A 25,987-nucleotide genomic window follows, 5' to 3' on the forward strand; every position below is an offset into this window, starting at 1 on the left:
AGTACTGGGCAGCAGCAGAAGTATTTCTTGAGAAAATATTTGGCTCAGAAGGGAAGGTCGAGCTGGCCACAGCGTGGGGGCTGGAAGGTTCAGCCACACAACGCTCCTGCAACGCCCCCAAAACCTGGAAAAAACTCCAATTCACCCCGTCACCACTAGACTTTCCAAGCCTTTTTAGACAGGGTCACTGAAGCCCTCGACTGTGTGCTTTCTCATGTGTGTGTGTGTGTGTGTGTTTGTGTTAGTGGGACAAATGTAATATTTGTCTATCCCTAAAACACTGGATTTTTAGGTCATCTTAATATGTTTATACTAGTACACTCATCTCATTGTCCTACACCTCAGTAACAGAGTCAAACCTCTACACCACAGTATTTGGAACTGTCTACATAGAACCATATGACAGAGGTGGTGAGAGTAGCTTGGCCAACATAGTACTGTTTTTAAGTAGAGGGTGAGAAGTGTGTGTGGGACACACAAACACACACCCCACCCAGGTTCCTGTCCTTGTTTCACCTTTCTACTCAAATCTGGGAGCCAAAGACGGTTCACATTCGTGGGAGGGAATAGAGAAAAAGTCAAAAAGAGAGGGTAGGAAAAGGACAGAGAGAAGAAGATGGGGAGGAAGAAGGTGGAGGAGAGGACGTGGGGCATGCATTTTAAAAGTAGTTAAAATGCCATCTGCTTCGGGGACAGTGTGGGGGGGGGGGGGGGGGGGGGGCTTGTGGACTTAGACACTTACCAAAGGCTTCTGGAAATTATAAGGGGAACAGAAAAACAAACAGAAAGAAGGAAAAACAGAACAATTTATTTTACGGTTTGGTTTTACCACATAGAGTTCTGGAATGACACTGTTTAGGTGGGTCTTTTATTACCCGAGAAGGCAAATATTACATTTTTCACACAAAATGTCATATTCACACAGGCGTTCAGGTAGTAAAGATGTTAGCATTGAGTAAATTTAGCTTGTGTGTAAAACTGTGCCGTACTTAAAATCTAAAATGTTAAAATTGTATTTAATTATATTTAATTGAATTATTCTGGCTTTATTACGTAAGGTTGTTACTTGACAAAATCTAATTTGCCAAATGCCTTATTCATTGTCAAATGCCAGGAGGTAAAAAATCTGTGATGCATATCAGGGACAAAGTATTAACCAATGTATTTGTACGTGCTTATAAAATAGGAATACATTTTTACATTTTAGACACTTTAATTATCGAACAGTGTTCAACTTCAGGTTAGAGAATTAGTTATTTGGTTGAATTAGTTATTTTGTTGTCCCCTTTTGTTATTGTTATTGTTATTGTTTAGTGGTGAGAACTGTTGTGGGTCAGCTGAAGGTCAAATGGAGGTTGTTGAAGTCTGCATGATGTGTACTCAGAGTGACACGTCATCGTTTCAACAGACAGACAGACATAACACACAGAGAGATACAGCGAGGCAATCCGCACTGAGTGCAAAAAGCAGACGTGCACAGAAAAGTGAAGACGTTGTCAAACAGAGAGACAAGTGAGAGACGCAAACATGGGGTAGATGTGTACAATATCAGACAGCTCATAAGACGAAAATACTGTACCAACCCACCGCACCCACCTTTCCCTGAAAACTCTTTGAGCCTCAAGTGAGCAAACAGGTGCAAAACACACAAACATCTCAGGATGTCAAACCTAATCACGTTTCAGTATGCATGTTTGTCGGTAAAATCAAAAAATGAGGCTTAATGAATATGCCTCCTATGGTTAGAGCCCAGGAAGAGCCCTGACCGTGTGCTAAAACGAGCTCTAGACCCTAAACATTAACATAAGTTAAGTCAAAAAACTTGCTTCCTAGGAATCCCCTACAGTGGACTGCTGTCCTCAGATAGGGAAGTCAAGAGCATTTTGCACACAACCTCGGCACTCCAAAGCACTCGGCGAGCTCCTGATACCCCCGCAGGGTAAACCCTGTCCGCTAACACCAAGACACGGAGCACTCGGAAAGTTGTACAACATCATCTAAGTGAGCTAACACTTTCTTTTGACACCATGGGATTTCTTGTGGTGAAATTGAAGTGTATATTTTCAGCTGCAACTTCTTGCGGGCCAAAGGTCATAGAAAACAGGCATTTGTTGTTTGCTACATTTCTTAGAGTCAAAGGTCCATAAAAACGTCACTTTTCTATTTCGGTCATATCTAGCCAGCCTTAAAAGTGGATACAAATCAAGTGTTTTTGTGTGCAGTTCGCAGGGATCATAAATAGGGCAAGAACTCGATTGCAACAGACTCTTTATTTAGTGTTGTCCACCCTTTTACATGAGCAGCTGCAAATCAAATGGGATGCACCGGATTTTTCTGATGGTGACAAATCATAGACCCACAATATCTACCCCCTGTTGCCTGGGGCCGCTCTTGGGCTGTCATTTAATTAGGTATATAATTATACTTTTTATTTACTGGGTCTCTCAATAAAGTTTAATCAACGGCAGCACGTCTTACAGTATTGTGGGGGTGACATCTCGACCAAGCCTCTCTGTCTCTCTCTATGACACATTTCTGAGTCCTAGTGAATCCTTTTTTGAGTGGGTCCTGCCCTCAATCAGAGGTATTAAAACAGTATCAAGCGAAAATCATCCTGCCAGTCGTCGCGTATCAATCATAACGTTTCGACTCAGAACTGAATCGCGTGCGCTCCTCTTTTTTTTGTACCATTTTCAAAAATCCTTCAAAATTAAATCGGGGCAGCTGAAGGTGTAGCTAAGCGACAGGACATAGAAAGTCAAGCAGAACAAGAGGGCAGCAAAAAAAGTGCATCACTTCCTTACCTGAGCGCAGCTGTTTGATTCGCCCGTTACTTGCGTTGGGGTCTATGGGCAGGAAGTCCTTGAACCAGGTGATTTCTGGATCGGGGTTGCCGCTGGCAGCGCAAAGCATGGTGGCCGTCCGTGTGCGCTCCACCACTTTGAGCTGGGGACCCATGTCTATGTTGGGGAATCCTGTCGGGAGCAAGTCCTCTGTAGAGGGGACAAAGGAAAGAGTCATGGTTATTAATATTGGTTAAATGAATTGACTCGATACATCGCTAATGCAGTAGCACGACTGCATAGTGAGTCTAAGTAAGAGTACCAAATGGCTATCGTTGATCAACACTCTTAGGTAGTTGGTTAAAGCAATAAATGTCCTGCTTTAATGTGACTAATTCAAATGGAGGCTGTGTTCCATGCCAGTCACAAGAGGGATCACTGTACCCATTCTAACACAGCTTAATGAGCATACCTCTACTTACACATAGGGAAGAGAATAGCATGAAGGTTATTTCAAAATAAAAAAACAATACTTCCTTAAATATCATGATTGTATAACCTGATGACAGATCAGCACCCGAACTGTATCCTCTAATATGCTTTATCACGGGCCTAAAGGACAGTGGCCATTCACGCTTCAGTCACCGAATATCCTAATCTGAACAACGGCAGACAGCTACACCTCTAGAGTTTGAGAGTACGCTCGGCGCAGAGACAGATCAACTCCGATAAACCAATAGAGCACATTCGGCATCATAATTGATAAACCCACAAAACGACACTCCTCTGAGGCCCAAGAAGTCCCGGCCTTACTTACCAGGGGACGGGAGACACTGGAAACCGGCTCCCGAGGAGGGAAAAAGCAAACCTGACCGGCAAATGTTTTGTAATCCCAGAAACATCTGCCTCCTACTTCCTCATTCTAAATGGGTATATTGGGCTGAGCCAATCTGAGGAGACGCGGCAACCCACACAAACACAGCTGACCAATTAGAATACAGAATACCCAGCCTGAATTTCAAGTACCTGTCAGTGAGTATTCAAACAAATATAAACAACAGCTTGTGGCCGTTGTGTACCACCAAGCCCAAACCAACCACACTCCAGGACACAACAACACTCAAGACTACAATTAGAGAAGTGCCTTGTCTATCACCACTGGTCTTTCCATAAACAAACACGACTAATGCTAGTCAAAGCGCACTTTCGAACAGGGAGGGAACACATACAGCACTAGCAGGCTAATTAGCCATTCAGTTGTTGTACACTGTGGCAATTTAGCAATTACTGTAGTACTTGGTCATGCACGCTGAACCAATTTAGCGCTCTCAAGCAACGAGGGGCTAGTTAGAGGTTCATAACTAGCAGTGCATTTAATGCTAAGTGTTATTAGAATGGGGGAATCTCCCATTGTTGCTAGTCTTCTGGACATGGGCTCTGGAGCGTCTTCATGCCTGACCTCTACTCAGAAGAGCTGAGTTGTGACTCACGGTTGGGCATTGAGAACCTGGGACTACCCCCTGCGGTGTAATATGCATCAGACGCCTCCGGCTACTGAGCCAGCTGCGAAGGAAAAACACCGGCAACCTTACAGCAGAGGTAATCTCTTATCTTCAGAGTACGGACAATGACCTCACATGAACTGCCGGGCATCATGACGGGCATGTCGACTCCTGGAGACCGCTTGATTGAGGAAATAAGGCCAGTCGGTTTAGTTTGAGTCACGGAGAGAAGAGTGGTACAAGCAGGGGTAAGCAGCTCTCCGGGGAGAATAAGAGAGAGAGAGATTATCTGAGAGGAAGAGAGAGAATGAGAGAAAAAGTGAGGTTCGAGAGAAAGAGAGCGAAGATACGTGAGAAACAGACAGAGAGAGAAAGCATGAGCGAGAGGCCTCTAAAGTAGGCCCCCTCACAGACTTCCAAGCACGGGTACTGACACCAGCAGAGCAGACTAAATATTTCAGTATTTGGTTCAAAAGAATGAGAGGCATTTGTGCTGTTTTAGGCTCCATGCCGAATCCTCTCCATCGATTATTAACGAAAGCTGATGTATGATCTCTTTGTACTGCGGTTCCCCGGAGGGCCGAAGGCTGCAGCGAGCCTGTATTTCATCCCACACTTGAAGACGGGACAGAGCTGTGTGAGTCTCCCTTACTCTCTCTCTCTACTAGTCCCTCTGTGACATCAACGTACTATGTGTCAGACGCGTTAAGAGTTGTGGGACTACGCCACCCCCTCCGGTTATACTGGCAGGACAGACCTGTGTTTTCCCCCACAAGAGGCAGGCTATGCTGTCCCACTTCTCCAGGAGGCTCTCGGAGATGTGTGACGTTGAGCATCCATCCACGCTTTACATCCCATTAAGTTCGCCCTCAACGGCCTGGAAGTGGGAGAGCAACTCCCTCTAACCACATCTAGTAGTAAACGAAGCCGCGAGAACATATGATGAGTAATTTGGTTTGAGTATAATTCAATTGGGCGAGTGATGCAGGGTTCAGTGCAGAGATGTCTAGAGGAGCTCGGAGTGGCGGAGGGTGGGTAAAGGAACGGACGAGCAGTCGGACAACAAAAAGTGCTGGAGTGGAGGAATCGCAGAGCAATTACACTATCATTACCCGCCGTTCCCAGATCGGAGACAGCAGCCTAAATATCCCCCTCCTTGGTAAATACCATGCGGAAGAGATTAGCTTCCCCAGGAATGGTGTTGGATACAATCTCCCCTGCTGATAGAACCTGCCATGCAGGAATAAATAAATCACTGTTTCAAAAAAATAATGTTAGTTCGGGGTCAGCCAGCCTGAGAGAGGGAAAAGAAAAGACAGAAAGACAGAGAGAGAGAGAGAGAGGGAGAGCAGACAATGACGAGAGTTGATTGTACCCAGAGTTTCCCCGAGGGCGCCCTAGGACTGGCATCGATTATATTTGTGTATGACTGGTGTTCTCCGCAATGACAACTCTCCGGAACAAATCAAATCAGCCCTGCTGCGACCCGATCGGTCAGTTGCAAAGACATTGTTTAATTCGCCAGAAGGGTGTCCGAACGCTCATCGCTCGTCATCATGCGTTCGTCAGTCACGCTGCGACTGGATTTTTACACAGGTAGCAAGTACACCCCCGCCTGGGTCAGCGCCGCAGTCCTGCCATTGCCTGTTTATGTTTTAGGGCTACAGCTAATGCATTAACCCCCACACCTATCCTTAAATGGAGATATTTCAAATGAACCTTATCCATTACACTAAAAATATCTCCGATCACTCAGCGGTTACATTGGCGTTCGCAGGAGAGGGGGGACGTTGAAAGCATACTTTACCCAGCATGCAAACCAGTTGTCGCCCCCATAGTTGTAGAGGGCTTTTGTTTACTGTCGCTTTTAGAAAACACGTGTCCCATTGATGCTTGAAATTGGCAGTGCCTTGCAATTACATGTTGGTGCTCTTGCAGAGGAATTGGTATCTGGGCAGCTTAGTCTGACCCTGGCCATCCTCAGAGGCTGTGCGTCTGAAAGTGGTGTCATTATGACGATCACAATGTTGGATTACATATGTTATCTACGCCATCCAACAGCTGGCTGAGGACCCACAAAGTGGCGGCGCAAAGCAGGGACGGTGCTCATTATCCGTAATTGTCTTTAATTGTGCTGCGCTCTTTAACGTTATTACGCAAGAGACAGGTGCAAAGCCTTTAATCTGATAGGTAAGCTTAGCAACCGCATGATGACACTACATCTGTGGACTCACGCCTGCTGTCATGTCCCCTTTCTCGTTTCCTGCGAGCTACGGCCCACATGAGATGGTCATCTTGAGATGGAGTTTTTACACCCAAATAAATCCCCTTACTAAGGTTAAAATCATTCCACTTCTCCTGACCTGGACTTGTGAATCAGAGCGGACAGGTGTAAAATGCAACTTGATAGAGTAGCTATTGAAGCAAATGATGTCACCCTTTCTGATAGGCTGGCATCAAAACTCCATCTATTACCATCCCGAAAGGGGTTGGGGAAAAAAACACTTTCCCAGCACAGCCAGGGACTGCAGCAAATGCCATCGGTGAACCTCCATCCCCCGCACTTATTACTCATATTATTATTTTCACTTACCGAAATGATTTAATTTCATCAGTGGCATAATCAGGTTAACTGATTACCCCTCGCCACAGCCAGCAATGGGGCTTTAGAAAAGGCTGTACATTAATATCACGGAGAGACTGTGGAGGGAGAGACTGTGGAGAGAGAGAGAGACTGTGGAGAGAGAGAGAGACTGTGGAGAGAGAGAGAGAGAGACTGTGGAGAGAGAGAGAGAGAGAGAGAGAGAGAGAGAGAGAGAGAGAGAGAGAGAGAGAGAGAGAGAGAGAGAGAGAGAGAGGCCTCAGTATTACCATAGCCTTTGAATAAATAGACATTTAACTATTCTGCAGCCCCAGCTGTTCGGACTCCGGAGATGGACAACTGAAGATCAACACAAGAGGAAAAGATTGACAGAGTGTGAGTTCAAAGAGCGATCTTAATCAGGATAGCTAGCTAAGTTCAAATGTGTTAGTTAGCTTACTAACTAGCGCCAACTGTTTACGGGTGGTAACCATAGCAACAAGGCCACTGAAGCAGGCTAGGGAGAAGGGTCCATCTGCAGACCGCATTTACTACATGCCGTGCCCACTGCCATTGAAGCTGCTAGCTAGCTAGGACACCGGCACACAGTCCTTTAGACTTGATTATTGACAATCTTGACAATCTTGATTATTATTATTTTAATTATATTGCAAATGAATAACTTAATTTCCAAAGTACGCTGTGGCAATATGTACTTTGTTACATAATGCCAATAAAGCAATTTTAATTGAATGTAATTAAATTTAGAAAGAGAGAAAGAAAGGGGAAAGCGGGATACCTAGTCAGTTGTACAACTGAATGCCTTCAACTGAAATGTGCCTTCCGCATTTAACCCAACCCCTCTGAATCAGAGAAGTACTGGGGGCTCCCGTAATCGACATCAACGTCTTCGGCGCCCGGGGAACAGTGGAGAGAGAGAGAGAGAGAGCGAGAGACGGTCGGCTGGTGAGGCTGAAGATTGTTTGTGGGGGAAAGGTAGGGGGATGGCGGAAGCGGGCACAGTGGGAAGCCAGATCTTTCAGGGGGTCCTGGGTAACGTCATTTTTGGCTGCGCCTGTGTCAGCATGGACCGCCACAAGGGGAGAGAAGCAGCATAGGAAAACGAATCACGGCCTCTTCGTCGTGCTCCCCTTCGGACTCCAATCTCAGGTAGATAATGGGTATTATGCAGCATGCGCTCAACCTCTCCTTCCCAGTGCACTGCATTTTCACAGTCTGCATGCTCTGAGAGGTGACCGGCACCTATTGGTATTCTTCACGCTTACCGCGGGACCACGAGCAGAATTTACATCCAAATCTCAAAACGGAGAAAAAGGTTTGGAGCCGCTCCAGATTGCAGTTGAACGTGTTTGCCGGGTCAGCTTTTTGAACATAACGGTTGCAGGGGTGACCCAGTGTGTCTGTTTGAGGAGAGCGGTTTACGCTTCCATTCTGATGGACTGTCTGTGGCCTCAGCGGCTTCTCAACTCCTGTGCTCGTCAATTAAACAGTTCCCTCACTGCGAAGATAACTTTCCTCTGGCATATGAAGCGGTGCTGTGAGTGTTCCACAGACACTGTCCAGATCCCTGTAAACCCAGCGTACAACCTTATTAGGCCGCACTTGTAAAGCTATCATCGCAACTGGCCAAACTGCAAGTAGCCTTTGCCACAAGCAGTGTGTTCCAACCACTGGAACGGCAGCCCAGTAGCAGTTTTTTTCCCCCCCGAGAGCCACGTCCAATAACAACCACAGCTATAGCCTCTGGGGCTACACATTTGTCACGTCTGAAGCCTAAATGTGGACTTGTTTCAGTGAATGCTATTGGGTGCCGGAGAAGTGAGAATCCAGGAAAACAGGGTGGACTAAAGTGCCAAAGGTCTTCACATTTCCCTACTTTGAACTCTCATCGCACTTCCCCTTTCTCCCAACAACCTCAATTGAACTGAACTTTATAGCCTTTGCAAAGCCTTACAGCCTTTGTGTCAAAGGCTCCTCAGGGCCAGAGGCTACGTTCAGCAGCTTCCGCACTTCACAGCTGAGTCCAACACAGGCCGCCCCTCTCCCTACCTCAGCAAAAGACAAGAGAGAAGTAATTGCCCGGGACAGCTCCGACCCATCTCCTGCCTGCGAGGTGGCAGTACCAAATTTGAGAGAGAAAAAAAGCTCTAGTCCGTTTCAGCCAGTGACGTAGTGAAGTTTGGCCCAGCGCGCCAGCTCGCCCGGGTTCCTGCGTGGCCCAGGGTCAACTCCAGAGATGAGGCCCGGCCATGAGAAGAAATGCCTGTCCTCCGAGAGACAGCGCCGACCAGTCAAGTTGCATTCGGCAGGGGGCACCTCACGGCATGGGCTTTCATTTGCATTACACACCGCAATGCTGCAGTTTTGCCAATTAACCTTTTGTCAATAGGGGGAGCTGTTAGCATTATTTTTTTTTTTACATTTCCAAATTAAACTGCCTCGTACTCAATTCTTGATCGTACAATATGCATATTATTGTTATTATTGGATAGAAAACAGTCTATAGTTTCTATAGGAGTTGAAATTTTGTCTCTGAGTGGTACAGAACAATTTTTACAGCACTTTTCATGACAGGGTTCAGATTTCAGAAATTTTTACCTCTGATCTGGGGTCTGTTTATAAGGCCACAGTGAATGCTATGAAGAAACCGACACTACCTACGTCTTCCTTTGGGTGTCTGTACGTCATCACGTTTTCAATGAACTCGATGGGACGTTCACAGCCATTATAAATGACAAAAATGTACAGAGACCCCTCTTTCTCAACGTGCGCCTCAAGCGTGAAGGCCATCGGACCTGCCTCGTTCCAAATCGTTTTCTAACCAGCATTATTTCTCCGGTCATGTTTTCAGTCGTTATAGTTGTTAAAAACATCATAAGGTAGTTAATTTGAAACGTTTTATAGCAATTTATATCCGTTTAGTGCGATTCTGAGGAATGTATTTGTCGTGCACTTTCTAGCTTTGGGAACGTTTCGCGGTCTCGGTCGTTGTTAGTGGACATTTCGAAGGACAGAGGACATCTATCGACCAAAAGACGTTTATAACATAGAAAGGATACATTGCCCAAGAATATGATGGAAGATCAGCTCAAAGTAAGCAATATTTAATATGATAAACCGTGTTTCTGTCGGAATATTTTAAACGCATTTTTCGCCATTTTGTTTTGTATAGCTTCACTTGGCCAACCCTGTATTGAAAAGTAAGGATAATTTTAAAAATGTAAATCAGCGGTTGCATTAAGAACTAATTTGTCTTTCGATTCCTGTCAACCCTGTATTTTTTAGTCAAGTATATGATTAGCTTTTAATTAAACTAGATCACTCTGATAGATGACGTCAGACATATTGAGGCTTGATTTCCTAGTATTTTCATTGTGTAACCACGGTTTTGTATGGCTAAATATGCACCTTTTCGAACAAACTGTATATGTATGTTGTAAAATGATGTTACAGGAGTGTCATCGGAAGAATTCTGAGAAGGTTAGTGAAAAAAATAATATCTTTTGGCGGTGATTACGTTATAGCGCTCTTTGGCTGGAATCGATGCTCTGGTAACGTTTTCACATGTAGTATGCTAACTTATCGATTTATTGTGTTTTCGCTGTAAAACGCTTAGAAAATCTGAAATATTGTCTGGAATCACAAGATCTGGGTCTTTCCATTGCTATGCTTTGTCTATTCTTATGAAATGTTTTATGATGAGTAAATTGGTCATACACGTTGCTCTATCTAGTAATTCTAGTGGATTTGTGATGGTCGGTGCAATTGTAAACTGTGATTTCTACCTGAAATATGCACTTTTTTCTAACAAAAACTATCCTATACCATGAATATGTTATCAGACTGTCATCTGATGGTTTTTTTTATAGGTTATTGGCTATCAATATCTTAGTTGAGCCGAATTGGTGATAGCACCTGAAGGAGTAAGAAACTGATGGAGTTAGAATAGTGGTGTATTTTGCTAACGTGTTTAGCTAATAGATTTACATATTTTGTCTTCCCTGTAAAACATTTTAAAAATCTGAAATGGTGGCTTTATTCACAAGATCTGTATCTTTCATCTGGTGTCTTGGACTTGTGATTTAATGATATTTAGATGCTACTATCTACTTCTGAAGCTATGCTATCTATGCTAATCAGTGTGTGGGGGGTGGGGGGTGCTCCCGGATCCGGGTTTCTGAGGCAGTAAAAGTTAAACAACCTCCTTTTCGATTAGTAGGCCAAATACACATAACTATTTACTGCAAAATTGGCCTTACTACCTATAGCTGTGTTTCAAGGGGTAGAATTTCAGTTCAATTGTTGACCCCCCCCCCCCCCCCCAGTCAATAACAAATGCTTTAAACAGTCTAAAACACACAAAAGGAATTCCAAATAATGCCTGTTCGTTCTCCACACAACAATGCAAGCTTGGAGGCACACGGCCAGCGAGGCTGCATGAGAAGACTTAATTCACCTGAAAGAGAGAGGCCTTTTCAGAGAGCCCCTCTCTCTAAGCCCATTCTGCAGCCGGAGCCAAAACAACCATGATTTTGAGCTTCGAGCTTTGAGCTCCCCGCTGAACCTCTCCAACGACAGCAAAAGACAGCAGAGGCCTGTATCCCCAGATCAACCCAACCACACACAGCGCAATCAGCTGAACGGTTTTGAAACCCAAAATGAGTCCGATGATAATTGTGAAGGATTGGGGGGTGACATTGGCCACATTTCCCTCTAGGGAACTATGCAACTAAGCATCTAATAACAGGGTGGGAGGCAATAGGGATGTCATGGGGAGTGGACCCTTGCTCGGTAGGAGCGGTTGAATAAATAAATTGTTGAAAAACACGACGAGCGTGAGAGGATGTGCCCAGAATGACAAAAAGCCAGAGGGAAAGAGAGGACATTCCCTTTGCGATAGTGACAGGACACAGGAGGGGATATGTATGTGGCTGCCCCTTCCTTTTAAAAGCAAAGAAGCCAGGCTTCAATTTCAACATCATTTCCTGGGAAGACCGGTCCTCGAAGGAAGAATTGGCCACAGCGGTTTAACTTTCACTCAGTCAACAGTGCACATGCCAGAAACAACAACGAAGTAAATTCCCCCAAAAAATAGGACAAGGACAGAAAAACAAACCCTGCCCTGAACTCCCACACTTACAGTAAACGACCCAATATAACTTGTTCGGAGGCCACCAAAAACCCAACAGAAGTCAACATTGCTTTTAATTACCACCACCCACACCGTGCTAATTTAGCATCCAGCGGCTCTGTAAAAAAAGACGTTTCTGTTCCGTTCAGTCCGCTCATCTCCTGATGCGGATGAGCGTTGGTTAGTGCTGGACAAGTATCTCGGTGCGAAGTTGATGAAGAGGGAGCAGAGGGAGAGGGGAGAAAAGGCAAACAGCGCACTCGGGGAACAGATGTTCATTTTGCATGGTCCAGTGCCAACGGCAGTGCCTGGCGGAGGGAGCGGGTGCCAGCCGAGGAGGAGGAAGAGGCCGGGCGGGCAGGGCTAGAGCAACAGTGAGTTGCGTGCGGCATGCCCTTTAAGGCAGAGGATGCAGAGGCTTCTTTAAATATTAACAGCTGCTACTATGAAGCCAGTCAGGCTGAGTCAGCGCTCCAGAACAGAAGCTCTGTAATCAAGGAAAAGCTGTCCGGATAGCATCTCCGTTCCTTTCTCCGTTACTCTCTTTTCTCTTACTCACTCTCTCTCTCTTTTGTGTTTCTTTCTCCCTTTCTCTCATTCTATGTTCCTTCCAGAGATATAGTGTCTGGAACAGCGGATATAGTATATTTCATGGCAGAGCAGGTAGGATATAGTATATTTCATGGCAGAGTAGGTAGGATATAGTATATTTCATGGCAGAACAAGTAGGATACAGTATATTTCATGGCAGAGCAAGTAGGATATAGTATATTTCATGGCAGAGCAGGTAGAATACAGTATATTTCATGGCAGAGCAAGTAGGATACAGTATATTTCATGGCAGAGCAAGTAGGCTACAGTATATTTCATGGCAGAGCAAGTAGGATATGGTATATTTCATGGCAGAGCAGGTAGGAATAAGCGCTTCCCGTGGCTTGTTGTATTGTGCAATAATGCAGTTGTTATGTAAGCCTTTATGGGAATTCTCCGAGCGGGGTAAATGAGGGTGAAATACTGAGATCATCAAGGAGATATCGAAACCCGTCCCTTCTCCCACTCCCCTCCACACATCATGTGCAGCGAAACGGCGTCCTGTGTGGGAACTGAAGGCCTATCTGTTCTGCCAGAACTTGGCAGTTGGTGTGACCTCTGTGTTGTACAGCATCAGTCACCTGGGTAGTGGCTCGTGTCTATTCTTGAGGATGGTGGCCCATGCCGCCTCCCCCAGCTCCTCGTTATTCATTCACAACCATCACGACCACTGTCATTGTTGGCAGTTCAATGGTGAGACATTTCGGCCTGCCGACGGTCTGTGGACCGACTAAGGTCCACTGTCACCCAGGAGCCAGTGTCCGAATCAACTCCCTCCTACCCACGGTTCTGGCCAACTACTTTAATATTGGCAACATCGTCACGCACGTTGGTTGCAACGACCTTCACTTTAGGTGATCTAAGGAACTGAGGGAAGACTACAAAATCATTTATAAACACCCTCGTTAGCACAGGGAAGAAAATAATGATGTCTGACCCTCTCCCGTGCTATCGAAGGGGTTCGGGAACGTTTCAGTCGCCTCGTGGCCCTAAACGAGTACCTAAAATAAAATAACAACCTAACCACAGGGGTTCCAGGTTCATCTCCAGCAACATTGCAAACTGTTTTAAAGCCTGATGGCCTGGGTCTATTAGTGCTCTAGTCCTCCCTGTCATAATCATCAACAGAGGACATGAAAGGCATATAACCTCTCGCAGACGCGGTAGTGCGGTCAATATAACTAACCTAATTTATGTTCCTCTAACTACCCTGAATACATCTGTCAATCTGACAGCTATTGTCAGCAGTAATCATTAGCCTATGGACCTGAATTGCACTGTTAGCACTGAGTCTGTTTGCCCTAGTAGGAAGCCCACTGTGGGCAGATCACCCTGTACTATCAGCTCAAATGTAAATATCACTGTCATGTCTACCTCCAATAAGCTTCCCAGGAAAGCACCAAAAACAAACAAGCAACCCTGAAAAGGGCTAAAAATAGCCCACATTAACTTCTTATGGCTGGGGGCAGTATTGAGTAGCTTGGATGAATAAGGTGCCCAGAGTAAACTGCCTGCTACTCAGGCCCAGTTGCTAATATATGCATATTATTAGTAGACTTGGATAGAAAACCCTCTGAAGTTTCTAAAACTGTTTGAATGATGTCTGTGAGTATAACACAACTCGTATGGCAGGTAAAAACCTGAGAAAAAATCCAACCAGGAAGTGGGAAATCTGAGGTTTGTAGTTTTTCAACTCATTGCCTATCGAATATACAGTGGGATATTGGTCATATTGCACTTCCTAAGGCTTCCAATAGATGACAACAGTCTTTAGAATCTTGTTTGATGCTTCTACTGTGAAGGAGGGGGGAATGAGGGCTCTTTGAGTCAGGGGTCTGGCAGAGTGCCATGAGCTGACCACGCGCGTTCACGTGCTCACTTTGATCATTCATTTGATGATACAGTGGTAGCAACACATGGTTATAACATCTATAGAAGAGACAGGAATGCCAATGGGGGAGGTGTTGCTGTATACTTTCGGAATCACGTTCCTGTAATGCTTAGAGAGGATCTCATGTCAAAGGCTGTTGAAGTATAATATGGCAACAGGTTCACCTGCCTCACCTAAAGCCCATTCTTGTGGGAAGTTTCTATAGACCACCAAGTGCTAACTGCCAGTATCTGGATTATATGTGTGAAATGGTTGATATAAGGTGAAATCATGTGACTAAAGACAAATAAACTGTACTAGGATGATACTAAAAAGCTTTGGAGTACCTTAAATTAAATTTTGGGCCAAAAGGTGAACCCGGCTCCATCCTTCATTGAATCAGATGGCTAAGTAAGAACCACTGCAACCCTTAACAAAGAGCTGCAATCAGTTTTGGAATGGGGGGCTAGTAATAAGCGTATCCTAAATATATCAAACTAAAGGCATTATATTTGGGACAAATCATTTACTAAACCCTCATCTAAATCTAGTAATGAAAAATGTGGCAAATGAGCAAGTTGAGGAGACTAACCTGCTTGGTGTAACCCTAGATTGTAAACTGGTTTTAAATATGCAAAGAGGGCTAATATCAAGAACACGCATGTCAATCTCTCCAGGCTCAATAGTAGAGGAGAGATTGACTGCATCACCGCTTGTCTTTGTGAGAGGTATTGATGTGTTGTGTTGTTTCTGCTTGGACCCCAGGAAGAGTAGTGGCTGCCTTGGCAGCAGCTAATGGGGAGCCTAATACAGAAAAAGCACAATTAATGTGCTGGGCCCTCTGAGGGGCCGTCACTGAGCCCCGTTTCCATGGGAACCACCCTTATCCGCCACTTTCCTTTTCATTTCAGAGCAGGTTTCGTGTAACAGTACAGTCTATCCGCTTGGTCACCTCCAGATATGGATGGGGAGAAAAACGAGATGACGGGCAAAGAGGGAGATACTCAGCTTAAGAAGGGTTAAAAAAGAGAGCACTGAACTGAAGAGAGAAAAACAGAAGGTTTGCTCTCAACTCAGAGAGTCACAGGGGCAATCAAACAATTGAGCACTTATCCCCTTGTAAAACCAATCCCGGGGACACTGATCTTTCAATTTAGCCCGGATCGTCGAGTTGCAGCCGACACAGGATCCATTTAGCCAAACTTTACACCAAGTAATAAGCCAATCAGGTCCACTGAGTTGGCCAAACCATTCTCTATCTTTTTTTTTATCCCAGCCCCGTCCCCACAGGAGGCCTTTTGCCTCTTGCCAGGCCGTCATTGTAAATAACAATTTATTCTTAATTGACTTGCCTGGTTAAATAAAGGTACATTCCAGTCTCCCAGGCACTTTCTGAGGGGGGCTGGAGAGAGATGGAGCTGGAGGGTTGTCGGGCTTGGCGTACAAATTCAGCCCAGGCACTCAGTGAGGATGAGAGGGGGAGGACGGGCTGGGTGAGAGATGGACAGAGGGACGTCTTCTCTGCTGAGCAGTGCGAGATGACGTCAGTAAAAAGGGGCCACCAATGACCTCATAAAACCAACACATCATGAAAAGAATAGACAGGTATAATATGACCAAACACCCGTAGTACAAAAACTAAACAACCCCTTTCAAACTATTAGTATGACTCGAAACGCACAACAAAACGACATAGCTCTATCACAACACAAATGGGACGTAAACATAGGGAAATACAATTTCCCGTTTGGATAACACTCTCGGCTGATAGTGCCGTGGAAGTGCCACGCGCGGCAAAGCCCCATAGCAGATTGTGCTAGATCTTGACAGTGCTAAACAAATGTGTAATGCAGCAGTGGAGCAGCTGAGAGAGAGAGGGAGGTGAGGCAGTGGGAATGGGAATTGGCTTGGAGATAATACAGCGGGCAAATATAGTTGGGCGGGTGTTAATGCCGGCTCACTGCAGACTTAATCAAATGAGGTCTGCTAGGGTTGCCTCCATTGTGATGGAGGCCCCTCTCTCTTTCTCTCTCATCTTTCTTGTGTCTCTTTCTTTTTTCTTTTTTTTTTCTCTCTCTTTCTCGGGTTATTTTGATTCCCCCCCTCCTCTTGTTCATCCGCCTGTTAGTCGGTTTCTCTATATCTGTCTCCCCATCTTTCTTTCATCTTGCACGCTTTATCACTGTTCTGTTCATTCTCTCTCTCTCTCTCTGCCTATTTATTGATGGTCTGTTCCTCCTCATTTTCCCTCTCTCCCCTCTACATCTCCCCCTCTCTGCCTGCTCAGTGTATGTGGACTTGGGGGAGAGCTAAGGTGAGATCAGCAGGTGGATCAGAGGAGGAGGGAGAAGAGGGAGAAGAGGAGGAGGGGGTAGATCTGCACCATATTTGACAGTGTCTTATTAAGACTCAATGCCCACCTGCTCCACGCACACAAGCACACGCGCAGACCTGCACATTCACACACACACACACACACACACACACACACACACACACACACACACACACACACACACACACACACACACACACACACACACACACACATACACACACACACACACACACACACACACACACACGGAGACACACACCCCTCTCCTTTTAGCACCCTCTGCTTTTCCATCCCTTTACCTCCCCCTTTTCTCTTTCTTATCTCTTCATCTTTCCTGTATCTCTTTCTACACCTTCTGAATATGTCACTTGGTAGCAGGAAATACATTTAGTTCCATGACAGAATTCAAAAGTAATTTTGGACTGACCAATGTAGATAGTTTCAAATACATGCAACTTAAAAGTTACATATCACAACATGTCGATTTGAGATATTTTGGACATCAGAGCAACCTTGAGGGAATCTTATTTGAGTCAGAAAAGGATGTTCATACGATAAGGTATACAAAACCTTTAGAGAACATATCCAACTGACTATCTCTTCGAAAAAAATATAAACTATTGGAACCAAGACTTCAAAATAACTGATGTTGGCAGTTTTATTCAAATTTATTTAACTAGGCAAGTCAGTTAAGAACAAATTCTTATTTACAATGACGGCCTACCCTGTCCAAACCCGGATAGCGCTGGGCCAATTGTGCGCCGCCCTATGGGACTCCCAATCACGGCCGGATGTGATACAGCCTGGAATTGAACCAGGATGTCTGTAGTGACGCCTCAAGCACTGAGATGCAGTGCCTTTGACCACTGCGCCACTTGGGAGCCCAAAGTTGGAGCATAACTAACGAAATTACAGTTTACAAAAATGTACGCTTAATCCAGTATAAACTAATGTATAGAATTTATTATAGAAGAGACAAAATTCACAAATTCTACAGCACAACGGCAGAGTCATGTCTTAAGTGTAAAACTAATAATGACTCAATAATCCGTGCTTTCTGGGAATGCTATAAAGTCCTGAAGTCGTGGGCAGAGCTAGAAAGTTAGCTGTCAGAAGCATTACAATGTGAATTTAATTTGAATCCGCCTGTCTGCATATGTCAAGACCCGATGGGTGGGACGATTCTCTTCTCATCACTCATCTTGAAAACATTTATACTAAAAACGTGGAAATCAATCAATTCGCCATCATTAACACAATGGACAAATCAAATGATTTCTGATTTAAATATTGAAAGTGTGTTGACTATGGAGAGAAACAAAATGGTGCAGTGTCAGGCCACGTGGTGGAAAGTGATGGGGGTGTGTGCTAGTGGGTCTGGGTAGGTGTGATGTAGTTGATGTATGTATGATGTTGCTGTTTGTATGTGAATATTTTGTGTTGTTTATTTTTAAAAAATGCTATAAAATCGTACAAAAAAAAAAAAAATGTCACTCCCTCCTTTCGCTACTTCTCTACTATTACGACGTGCTTTCTGTCACATTTGATTCACAGGTTTTAACAAGCATGAAAGTGATACGAAACAAAGACTATCTCTGAGACAATTAGCTTTTCATGTAAGTAATGATATAACAACGACACAAGTGTAGATCATTGAAGTGGGAACTGTACATTAAATAAAACACATTATCACTCTATCTTTCCCTCACCCCAGTTGAGAGGTCAATTGTAAACTTGTCTCGTTGTTAAATCTGTCCCAGCCAATCGGGGGTTTCCTTTTCACTGGTGGCCTTATTTAACTGGCCAATTAGGCTCCTGATTCAGTCTGTTGTTGGGGTGTGGTGACCTCTGCCCTGCCCAGCACGACACAATTACCCATGAGCCACAGAAGCACGACGGAGTCGGAGAGCAGCCAAGGAGCCGGCCAAACCAAGATAATGGAGAGATGCATCATGCATGAACACACATACTGTATACACGCGCACACACACACACACACACACACTGTGACATGCATGGACGCACTCACATGCATCACACACAAATATACTGCACACAAACACACTTATAAATTCAGAGTCACGGATGGAGAGTTTACTGAAGGAGAACAGGAACAGGGGATCAATGGACAGGGAGAAAGAGTGGGAGAATTTAGCAGAGGAGAAATGTCACACACACAAACACTCAAATACAATTTGATTTGAATTTGATTTGTTCTCTATTAAGAGAGGGGTCCTGGGTATTGCTCACGTGCTCAGCCGGCCAATAGAGAAGGACTTGCTGATTGTACATGAAGAACCATTTAACCCTGCTTCTCTATGTCTCTATGGCTACTCCAATGGGTCACCTAATAGGGAACAGCAGGAAAAAGATAGTGAATGCCTGCTTCCCAAACGGCACCCTATTCCCTATGTAGTGCAGTGCACTATATTGGGAATTGGGTGCCATTTGGGACGTATCGAATATGCAGTGGGCAGGTGGGTGGTTGGGGTCTGGAAGTCAATACTTATCAATTCATGTATCCCTCGCACTTAGTGTCCTCCCTGCCTGTCCCAGACCCACCCATTGTCACCTTCCTGGCTAGCTACAAGTGTCTCCCTGACACCTTCCCAGCTATGTAGGGTCACATGCACACTCACGTATCATTTTGGTTTTTTTGTTTATTCGGCAGGGACAACCAGTTTTAGCTGACAATCTCATTTACATCTGCAGTCCCTGGACATGGGGAACATATAAACAAGAAAACGTTTTTAAAAAACTGAGATCAGGACGTACAGGCACACACATACACACACGTGCACGGACACACACACCTGACAGCGATACACACATGCACATGCACGTACCCACACACGCTTTATTTGACTATACCTGTGGGGATCAAACTATTTATTCCCATTCCAAATCCTATTTCAACCCTAACCCTTTACCTAACTCTAACCTAAACCCCTAACCCTAACTCCTAACCCTAATTCTAACCCTAACCCTAATTTCAACTCTAAACCTAACCCTAAAATAACATTGGTCCTTGTGGGGACTGGCGAAATGTCCCCACGTGTCCAAATTTGACTTGTTTCACTCTCCTTGTGAGGACTTCTGATCCCCCCCCCCCACAAGGATAGGAAAACCAAAAAAAACACACACTATTTCTCAGGCCTGTGTTGTGTAAGCGCCCCTCCGGCTCCCTAATGCATGATAATGCACTTTTTCTTTCCAGCTGCACTCGGGCTTTCCGGAGGAATACAGCGGGAATGATCATCAGCCACGCTCCGTTACTCCAAATCATTCACGGCGCGGCTTTAAGAACACGTCGCTCGCTAATACCCTGCCACCCCCGGGGCCGGCCGTCAACCACTGCACTGAACTGCCTCGACCGGTGTGGGGTGGGGGGGGGGGGGAGAGAGAGAGAGAGAGAGAGAGAGAGAGAGAGAGAGAGAGAGAGAGAGAGAGAGAGAGAGAGAGAGAGAGAGAGAGAGAGAGAGAGAGAGAGAGAGAGAGAGAGAGAGAGAGAGAGAGAGAGAGAGAGAGAGAGAGAGAGATCTCTCTAAAAAAAATACAGAGAGACAAGGGGAGAGGGAAGAGAAGGAGAGAAGAGAATAAGGAGACAGAGGGAGGGAAATGTGGAAGGACGTCCTAAGGCTTGGCCTGGAGCCAAAAGCCCTCCCTCCCTCTCCGCTCTCTCTTTTTATTTTAATCTGAGAAATTGGTGCCCAGCAGCGTTTGGGGCTGAAGCTATTTGGGGGGTTGATTGGGTCCTGTTTGTGGCCCACAGTGGCTTTGCTTTGCTCACAGCAAACTACCAGGGGAGGGCTGGGCAGCAGTGGTGAATTAGGAGGATTGTCTGCAAACCACATTCGTTCTCTCCCTCCGCCGACTCCTCTCTCTCCACTCTCGGCCAAATCAGAGGCGAGGATGGAGTGGGGCCGATACGATTTAGAGCACGGGGCGACTCATAGGATAGCACACCCTGCCAGGGCAGCGGTTAGGGAGCGGGGTTATACCTGACGCAGAGCCCTGCTTTCTACATGGCACCCTATTCCCTACGTAGTGCCCTGTAGGGATCTGGTCAAAAGTATTGCACTCGGGCCCTGATCAAAAATAGCGCATTACATTGGGAATAGGATGCCGTTTGGGACGTAGCCAGGCTTTTTCGTTTCTAACGATGACTGGAGGCAAAGGGAGCCCACTTTAATTTGCCAGGCTAGAGGATGTCAGCGCAATTTGCCCCGAGACTTGAGTTGAGCCAGAGGTGATATTAAAATAGCTGTGTGGACACGGGGGTTGTGATAAAAGTGGGACGTAAAAACCCCAGTGTGTGCGCGCGTGCATGCGTGTCAGCGCATGCGTTTGTGCGTAACTGTGTGTGTTGGCGGAATCCAATTAAATCGGCATGGGCAGTGAGTCGCAGAACAAACACCACTTCCTGGTACCTCCAGGAAAGCAGCCAATTAGCAGGCTGCCTGATCAAACGAGCCTGGTGGCCTCGCCCCGCCCGCGCTACACCACTCTACTCACTAACGAGCTCACTCAGCTAGTAGTGTCACAGAGAGAGGGGGGGGGGGGGGGGGAGGAGGAATGAAAATGAATGACAGATGGGAGAAAGAAACAGAGAGAGAAATACAACAGAAAGAAAGAAACAGAGAGAGAGCGGACCCAATAGAGTGAAAAAGCCTGGGAAATAGGCAACTATATAGCTTCAAAATCCCAGCACTTGTGTTTGAGTTGTCCTAGAGAGTGAGAGAGGCAGAAAGGAGAGGGAGAAAGTGAGCATGGCAGAGAAGAGAGGCCTCGGTCAGGGCTACAGTGGAGTTTATCCAGGCACACTACAGGAGGAGAGGAGAGGTTGGGATTAGTTCCACCTTGGGAGGCAATGAGGATGAAAAAGATGGGAAAGTGGGAGGAGGAGGAGGATGAGAGAGAGATGGGGAGAACGAGTGTGTGTTTCTCCCTTTGTGTGTGTCTCTCTATGTGCGTGTGTGTGTGTGTGTGTGTGTGTGTGTGTGTGTGTGTGTGTGTGTGTCTCTATATGTGTGTGTGCGTGTGCGTGTGTGTGCGTGTGTGTGTGTGTGTGTGTGTGTGTGTGTGTGTGTGTGTGTGTGTGTGTGTGTGTGTGTGTGTGTGTGTGTGTGTGTGTGTGTGTGTATGCGTACTTGCGTGTGTGTGAAACAGAGGGGCGGGGGGGGGACAAAGTGCCAGGCCGGGCCAAAGCCAGGGTTAACAGGCAGAGAACGAAAGAATGTGAAAGAGGGATAGAGAGAGAGAGAGCAGAGAGAGAGGTCCACAGCCAGTAAAAACAGGATAGACAAGAAATAAAATAAAAGAAGAGAGGTGACCCATAGAGAGAGAAATAGAGAGGCGGGACAACAGAGGGTGAGAAACAGTGAGCAAAATACAGAGGAAGGAAATACAGAACGCAGATGGGAAGGAAGAGAAGAAGAGAGAGAGAGAAATGAAAAGGAAACAGAGAGAAGGATACAGAAAGGAAAGAAATTGCAGGTGTCTATAGTCTTCCCAAGGACTCCCAGAGGACTGGGTGCAAAAGGCAGATGGCCCTGTATCTTAGGCATTCAGCTCACTGTTCTACTGTAGGGCAGCGGCCAGGAGGTGTCACACGCCTAAACGCACCCCTGCCAGACTCGGGACAGCGCAGGAACACGGCTAGAGACAGGGCACCGCTTCTCAATACTAATGCTGAATAGAGCAGCCTGATCACTAGAAATAGACTTCGATTTCGGATGTTTGAAAAGGTCCTGAAAAAGTCGATACATGCCTTCCTCTGAGGACACAAGAAGAATACTACTGCTGGCCGCGAACTCATGATGCTCGGAGTCGAAGAGCGCTGTGCTCCAGCAGTTCACAACGCTCTAACAAGCCGAGAGAATACTAAGAATACTGACGACGCCTAATGGTAATGGGGCGTCATGTTTTCGTTTTTTTGGTTTTAAGCCTTTCCCAAACCATAGCCCTAAACGTAATCACTCGGAATGAATGCCTGAACTGTTAACCTTTGAATTGTTTAGCCCTGTAATGACGCGGAATTAGTACGTCGGAAATAGATGTTCAACGTCGAATTTCGAAGGGAAACTATGAGATCTTGTTGGAATAGAAGAGCACGAGAGGAGTGTAGATGTGTGTGTGTGTGTGTGTGTGTGTGTGTGTGTGTGTGTGTGTGTGTGTGTGTGTGTGTGTGTGTGTGTGTGTGTGTGTGTGTGTGTGTGTGTGTGTGTGTGTATGTGAGGAGGGAGGGTGTGTTTGTGTGTGTTTGTTCACTAGCACCATGTCCCTTGCCTCATGTCCTACATCTCCAAGTCTTTATCCAACATCCCCTGACCCCTGACCTCTATAACCCATTGTTCTCTCTCTCCTATTCACTGTTACCCCTTTTCTCTTACACAGTATACAGTGTACTCTATCCCCTGTCCCTTATACCTTGTCCATTCTCTCTCTCCCCTAAGCTTTTGTCCAAAATCCCCTCTCCCTCCACTTCCCTCTCCCCTCTACCCCGTCCCCTCTCTCTCACCCAGTCCCAGCCTACTAGGCTGATAAACCTATACGAGGCAATGCCTCGACACAGATGGAGAGAGGGGGGGGGCTTATCCTCTCTCCTCCACCCCCAACAGCCTCCACCCTACAGCCCCACCCACCCCCTTCCACCCTCCAGCCCTATGCCTGGAAAGAGAGAGCCCGGTCTCTGCCTGCCTGAGGGGCCTGTGTTGTGTGGCTGTGTGACGGTGCACGGCCACCTGGGCCCTGCCCCAAAGCCTGGATTGCCATGTAAGACTGTGGCTGCCGACAATAACCCCGGATCCTGGGCCCTGGTCCAGTCAGCACAGGAGAGGAGCTTCACGACTGCACCACCACAAGCTACTGCCAGCTCTACGGCTCAGCCCAAGCCCCAGCCACAGCCACAACCGGGGCAGATGGCAGCAGTGGAGGAGACAGAGAGGGGGAGAGGGAGGGAGAACGAAAGAGAGAGAGAGACAGCGAGAGAAGGAGAGCGATAGAGAGCGAGGGAGTGTGTATGTGTGTATGCTTGTGTGCATGTGTATGTGTGAGAGAGAGAGAGAGAGAGAGAGAGATGAAGAGAGAGAGAAATAGCGAGCGAGAGAATGGAGCGAGAGAACAGACAGTAAAGCTCTTGTCCCTGTCCAAGTGTGACGTAAAGCCAATACAGTAGTGCCAGAATGGACAAACAGGATGAGCCACAACATGGGAGGCAGTGAGGCCGCAAAGCATGACGGGACAACAAGAGTGACTGGGACATTAATATCTGCCCGAGTATTACCTTGAACATTCATCAACCTAAATCAAATTGAATCTAATTTTATTTGTCACATGCGCAAGAATATAACAGGTGTAGACCTTACTGTGAAATGCTTAATTATAAGCCCTAAACCAACAATGCAGTTTTAAGAAAATACCCCCCAAAAAACTAAACTAGAATGGGGGGGGGACTCCCGTGCTTCTACACCTGCATTGCTTGCTGTTTGGGTTTTAGGCTGGGTTTCTGTACAGCACTTCGAGATATTAGCTGATGTACGAAGGGCTATATAAAATAAACTTGATTTGATTTGACTGGAAACAAATCCACACCGTGCGGGTACTACATACTGTTTGGCACCAATCGTAAGGTGGCTCTTTCCATTTGAAAGATTGTGGCCAATATAAGGACCACGGTTCCTGTGTCCGGTAAGACTTTATTTGGATAGTCCATCTGTAGATGCTCTACAGACTATCAGTAACAATTCAATGAACTATCTACTAACCCTAACCCTAGCCCTGAACTCTAACCCTTATTCTAAACCTAACCTTAACCATAACCTTAGAAAGCAGTTAATTTGAACTATCCAAATAAAGTGGGTTTTCTTTACCAATCACCAATCCCTCCCCCTCTCACTCCCCTCCTTTCTCATCAGTGTACACAATTTGACCAGGGCCCATAGGGCTCTCGTCAAAATAAGTGCACTATGAAGGGACTTGTGTGCCATTTGGGATATAACGCGTCTCACACATCTGTCTGCTACCTCCCTCTAAGATCAGGTGTGTCCCTGTGTGACCTATCACAAGCCTTTCTTCAGGCCCTCTCTCTAGACCAATCAGAGGGCTTTCTTCAGACCCTCTATCCAGGCAATGATCCCTGTTAGCACCCCGTCTGCTGCTATTGGGATACAGAAGCTGAACATTCCTCTCTGAATGGAGAGTTGATTAGTTGCAATGCAGAATGACGCTTGATAGATATCACCCACAATAGACCAGGAAGTGCACCTAGTGACTTTCAGCTTTCCTCATGTCCTAGTAGGTTTTAGCCATACAGGGGTAAAACATTTAAACCAACATAGGGTTATAGGGAGCTAGAAAGAGCTACAAAATAATAATACAAAATAAATAAGCTAACACTATCTACGCAGGAAGCTATCTGAGAATATTGGTGCGACAGGAAGATAATATTATCAGACTATTGGACCATGGGTCCCATTGGTCCATGGTCAATGACCTCATCATTAGTCGCCGCCGAGTGACTCACCTCTGATGATGGACAGCTTGGCATTGACGTTGACCTCGCCCTCGCTGTTCTCCGCCACGCACTCGTAGATATTCTCATCCCGCGGCGCTCGTAGAGGCTGGATCCGAAGCACGGCTCCGGCGCCCTCATCGAACTCGATAGTCTTTGTCAGAGAGAAATGGTATAACGTTAGAGCTATCTGTATCTGAGATAAAGACAACCTAACTATACTTCTAGAATAAGGCTCAACCACTCCAGGTATAGCGCCTAGGGACCCCTTCATTTCACATATACAGTACCAGTCAAAAGTATGGACTTTTGGGTTTTCTTTATTTTTCTACATTGTACAATAATAGTTAAGACGTCAACACTATGAAATAAGACATATGTATTCATGTAGTAACCAAAAAAGTGAAAATATATTTTAGATTTGATATTCTTCAAAGTAGCCACCCTTTGCTTTGCACACTCTTGGAATTCTCTCAACCAACTTCATGAGTTCTGAAATATAATATGATCTGATTAACAATATCGGCAGGCTAATCTTATAGCCAATGTGCTGTGATAATGTATTAGGCCTACTGCCCAAAACTCATTCATACAAAACTCTTTATGTGAGGTTAATGTAAAAAATCTGAGCAGTAGATCTTGGCTTGCTTTTTGACTG

General features: G+C 45.8%; 1 protein-coding gene across 12 annotated transcripts in view; it reads right to left on the minus strand.

Moving 5' to 3' along the window:
• LOC139540708 (receptor-type tyrosine-protein phosphatase S-like) overlaps nt 1-25,987 on the minus strand; it is a 271,577-nt gene that overhangs the window by 107,172 nt on the left and 138,418 nt on the right. For all 12 annotated transcript variants that reach the window (XM_071344598.1, XM_071344590.1, XM_071344589.1 and 9 more), the window contains 2 exons: nt 25,342-25,483; nt 2,805-2,993 (listed from right to left, as the gene is read on the minus strand). In XM_071344598.1, the coding sequence (XP_071200699.1) occupies nt 2,805-2,993; nt 25,342-25,483 (331 nt within the window). The remainder of the gene's footprint in view (nt 1-2,804; nt 2,994-25,341; nt 25,484-25,987) is intronic.

The sequence above is a fragment of the Salvelinus alpinus genome, chromosome 16 (genome assembly GCF_045679555.1).
Source record: "Salvelinus alpinus chromosome 16, SLU_Salpinus.1, whole genome shotgun sequence".
In the NCBI taxonomy this organism is placed as follows: Eukaryota; Metazoa; Chordata; class Actinopteri; order Salmoniformes; family Salmonidae; genus Salvelinus; species Salvelinus alpinus.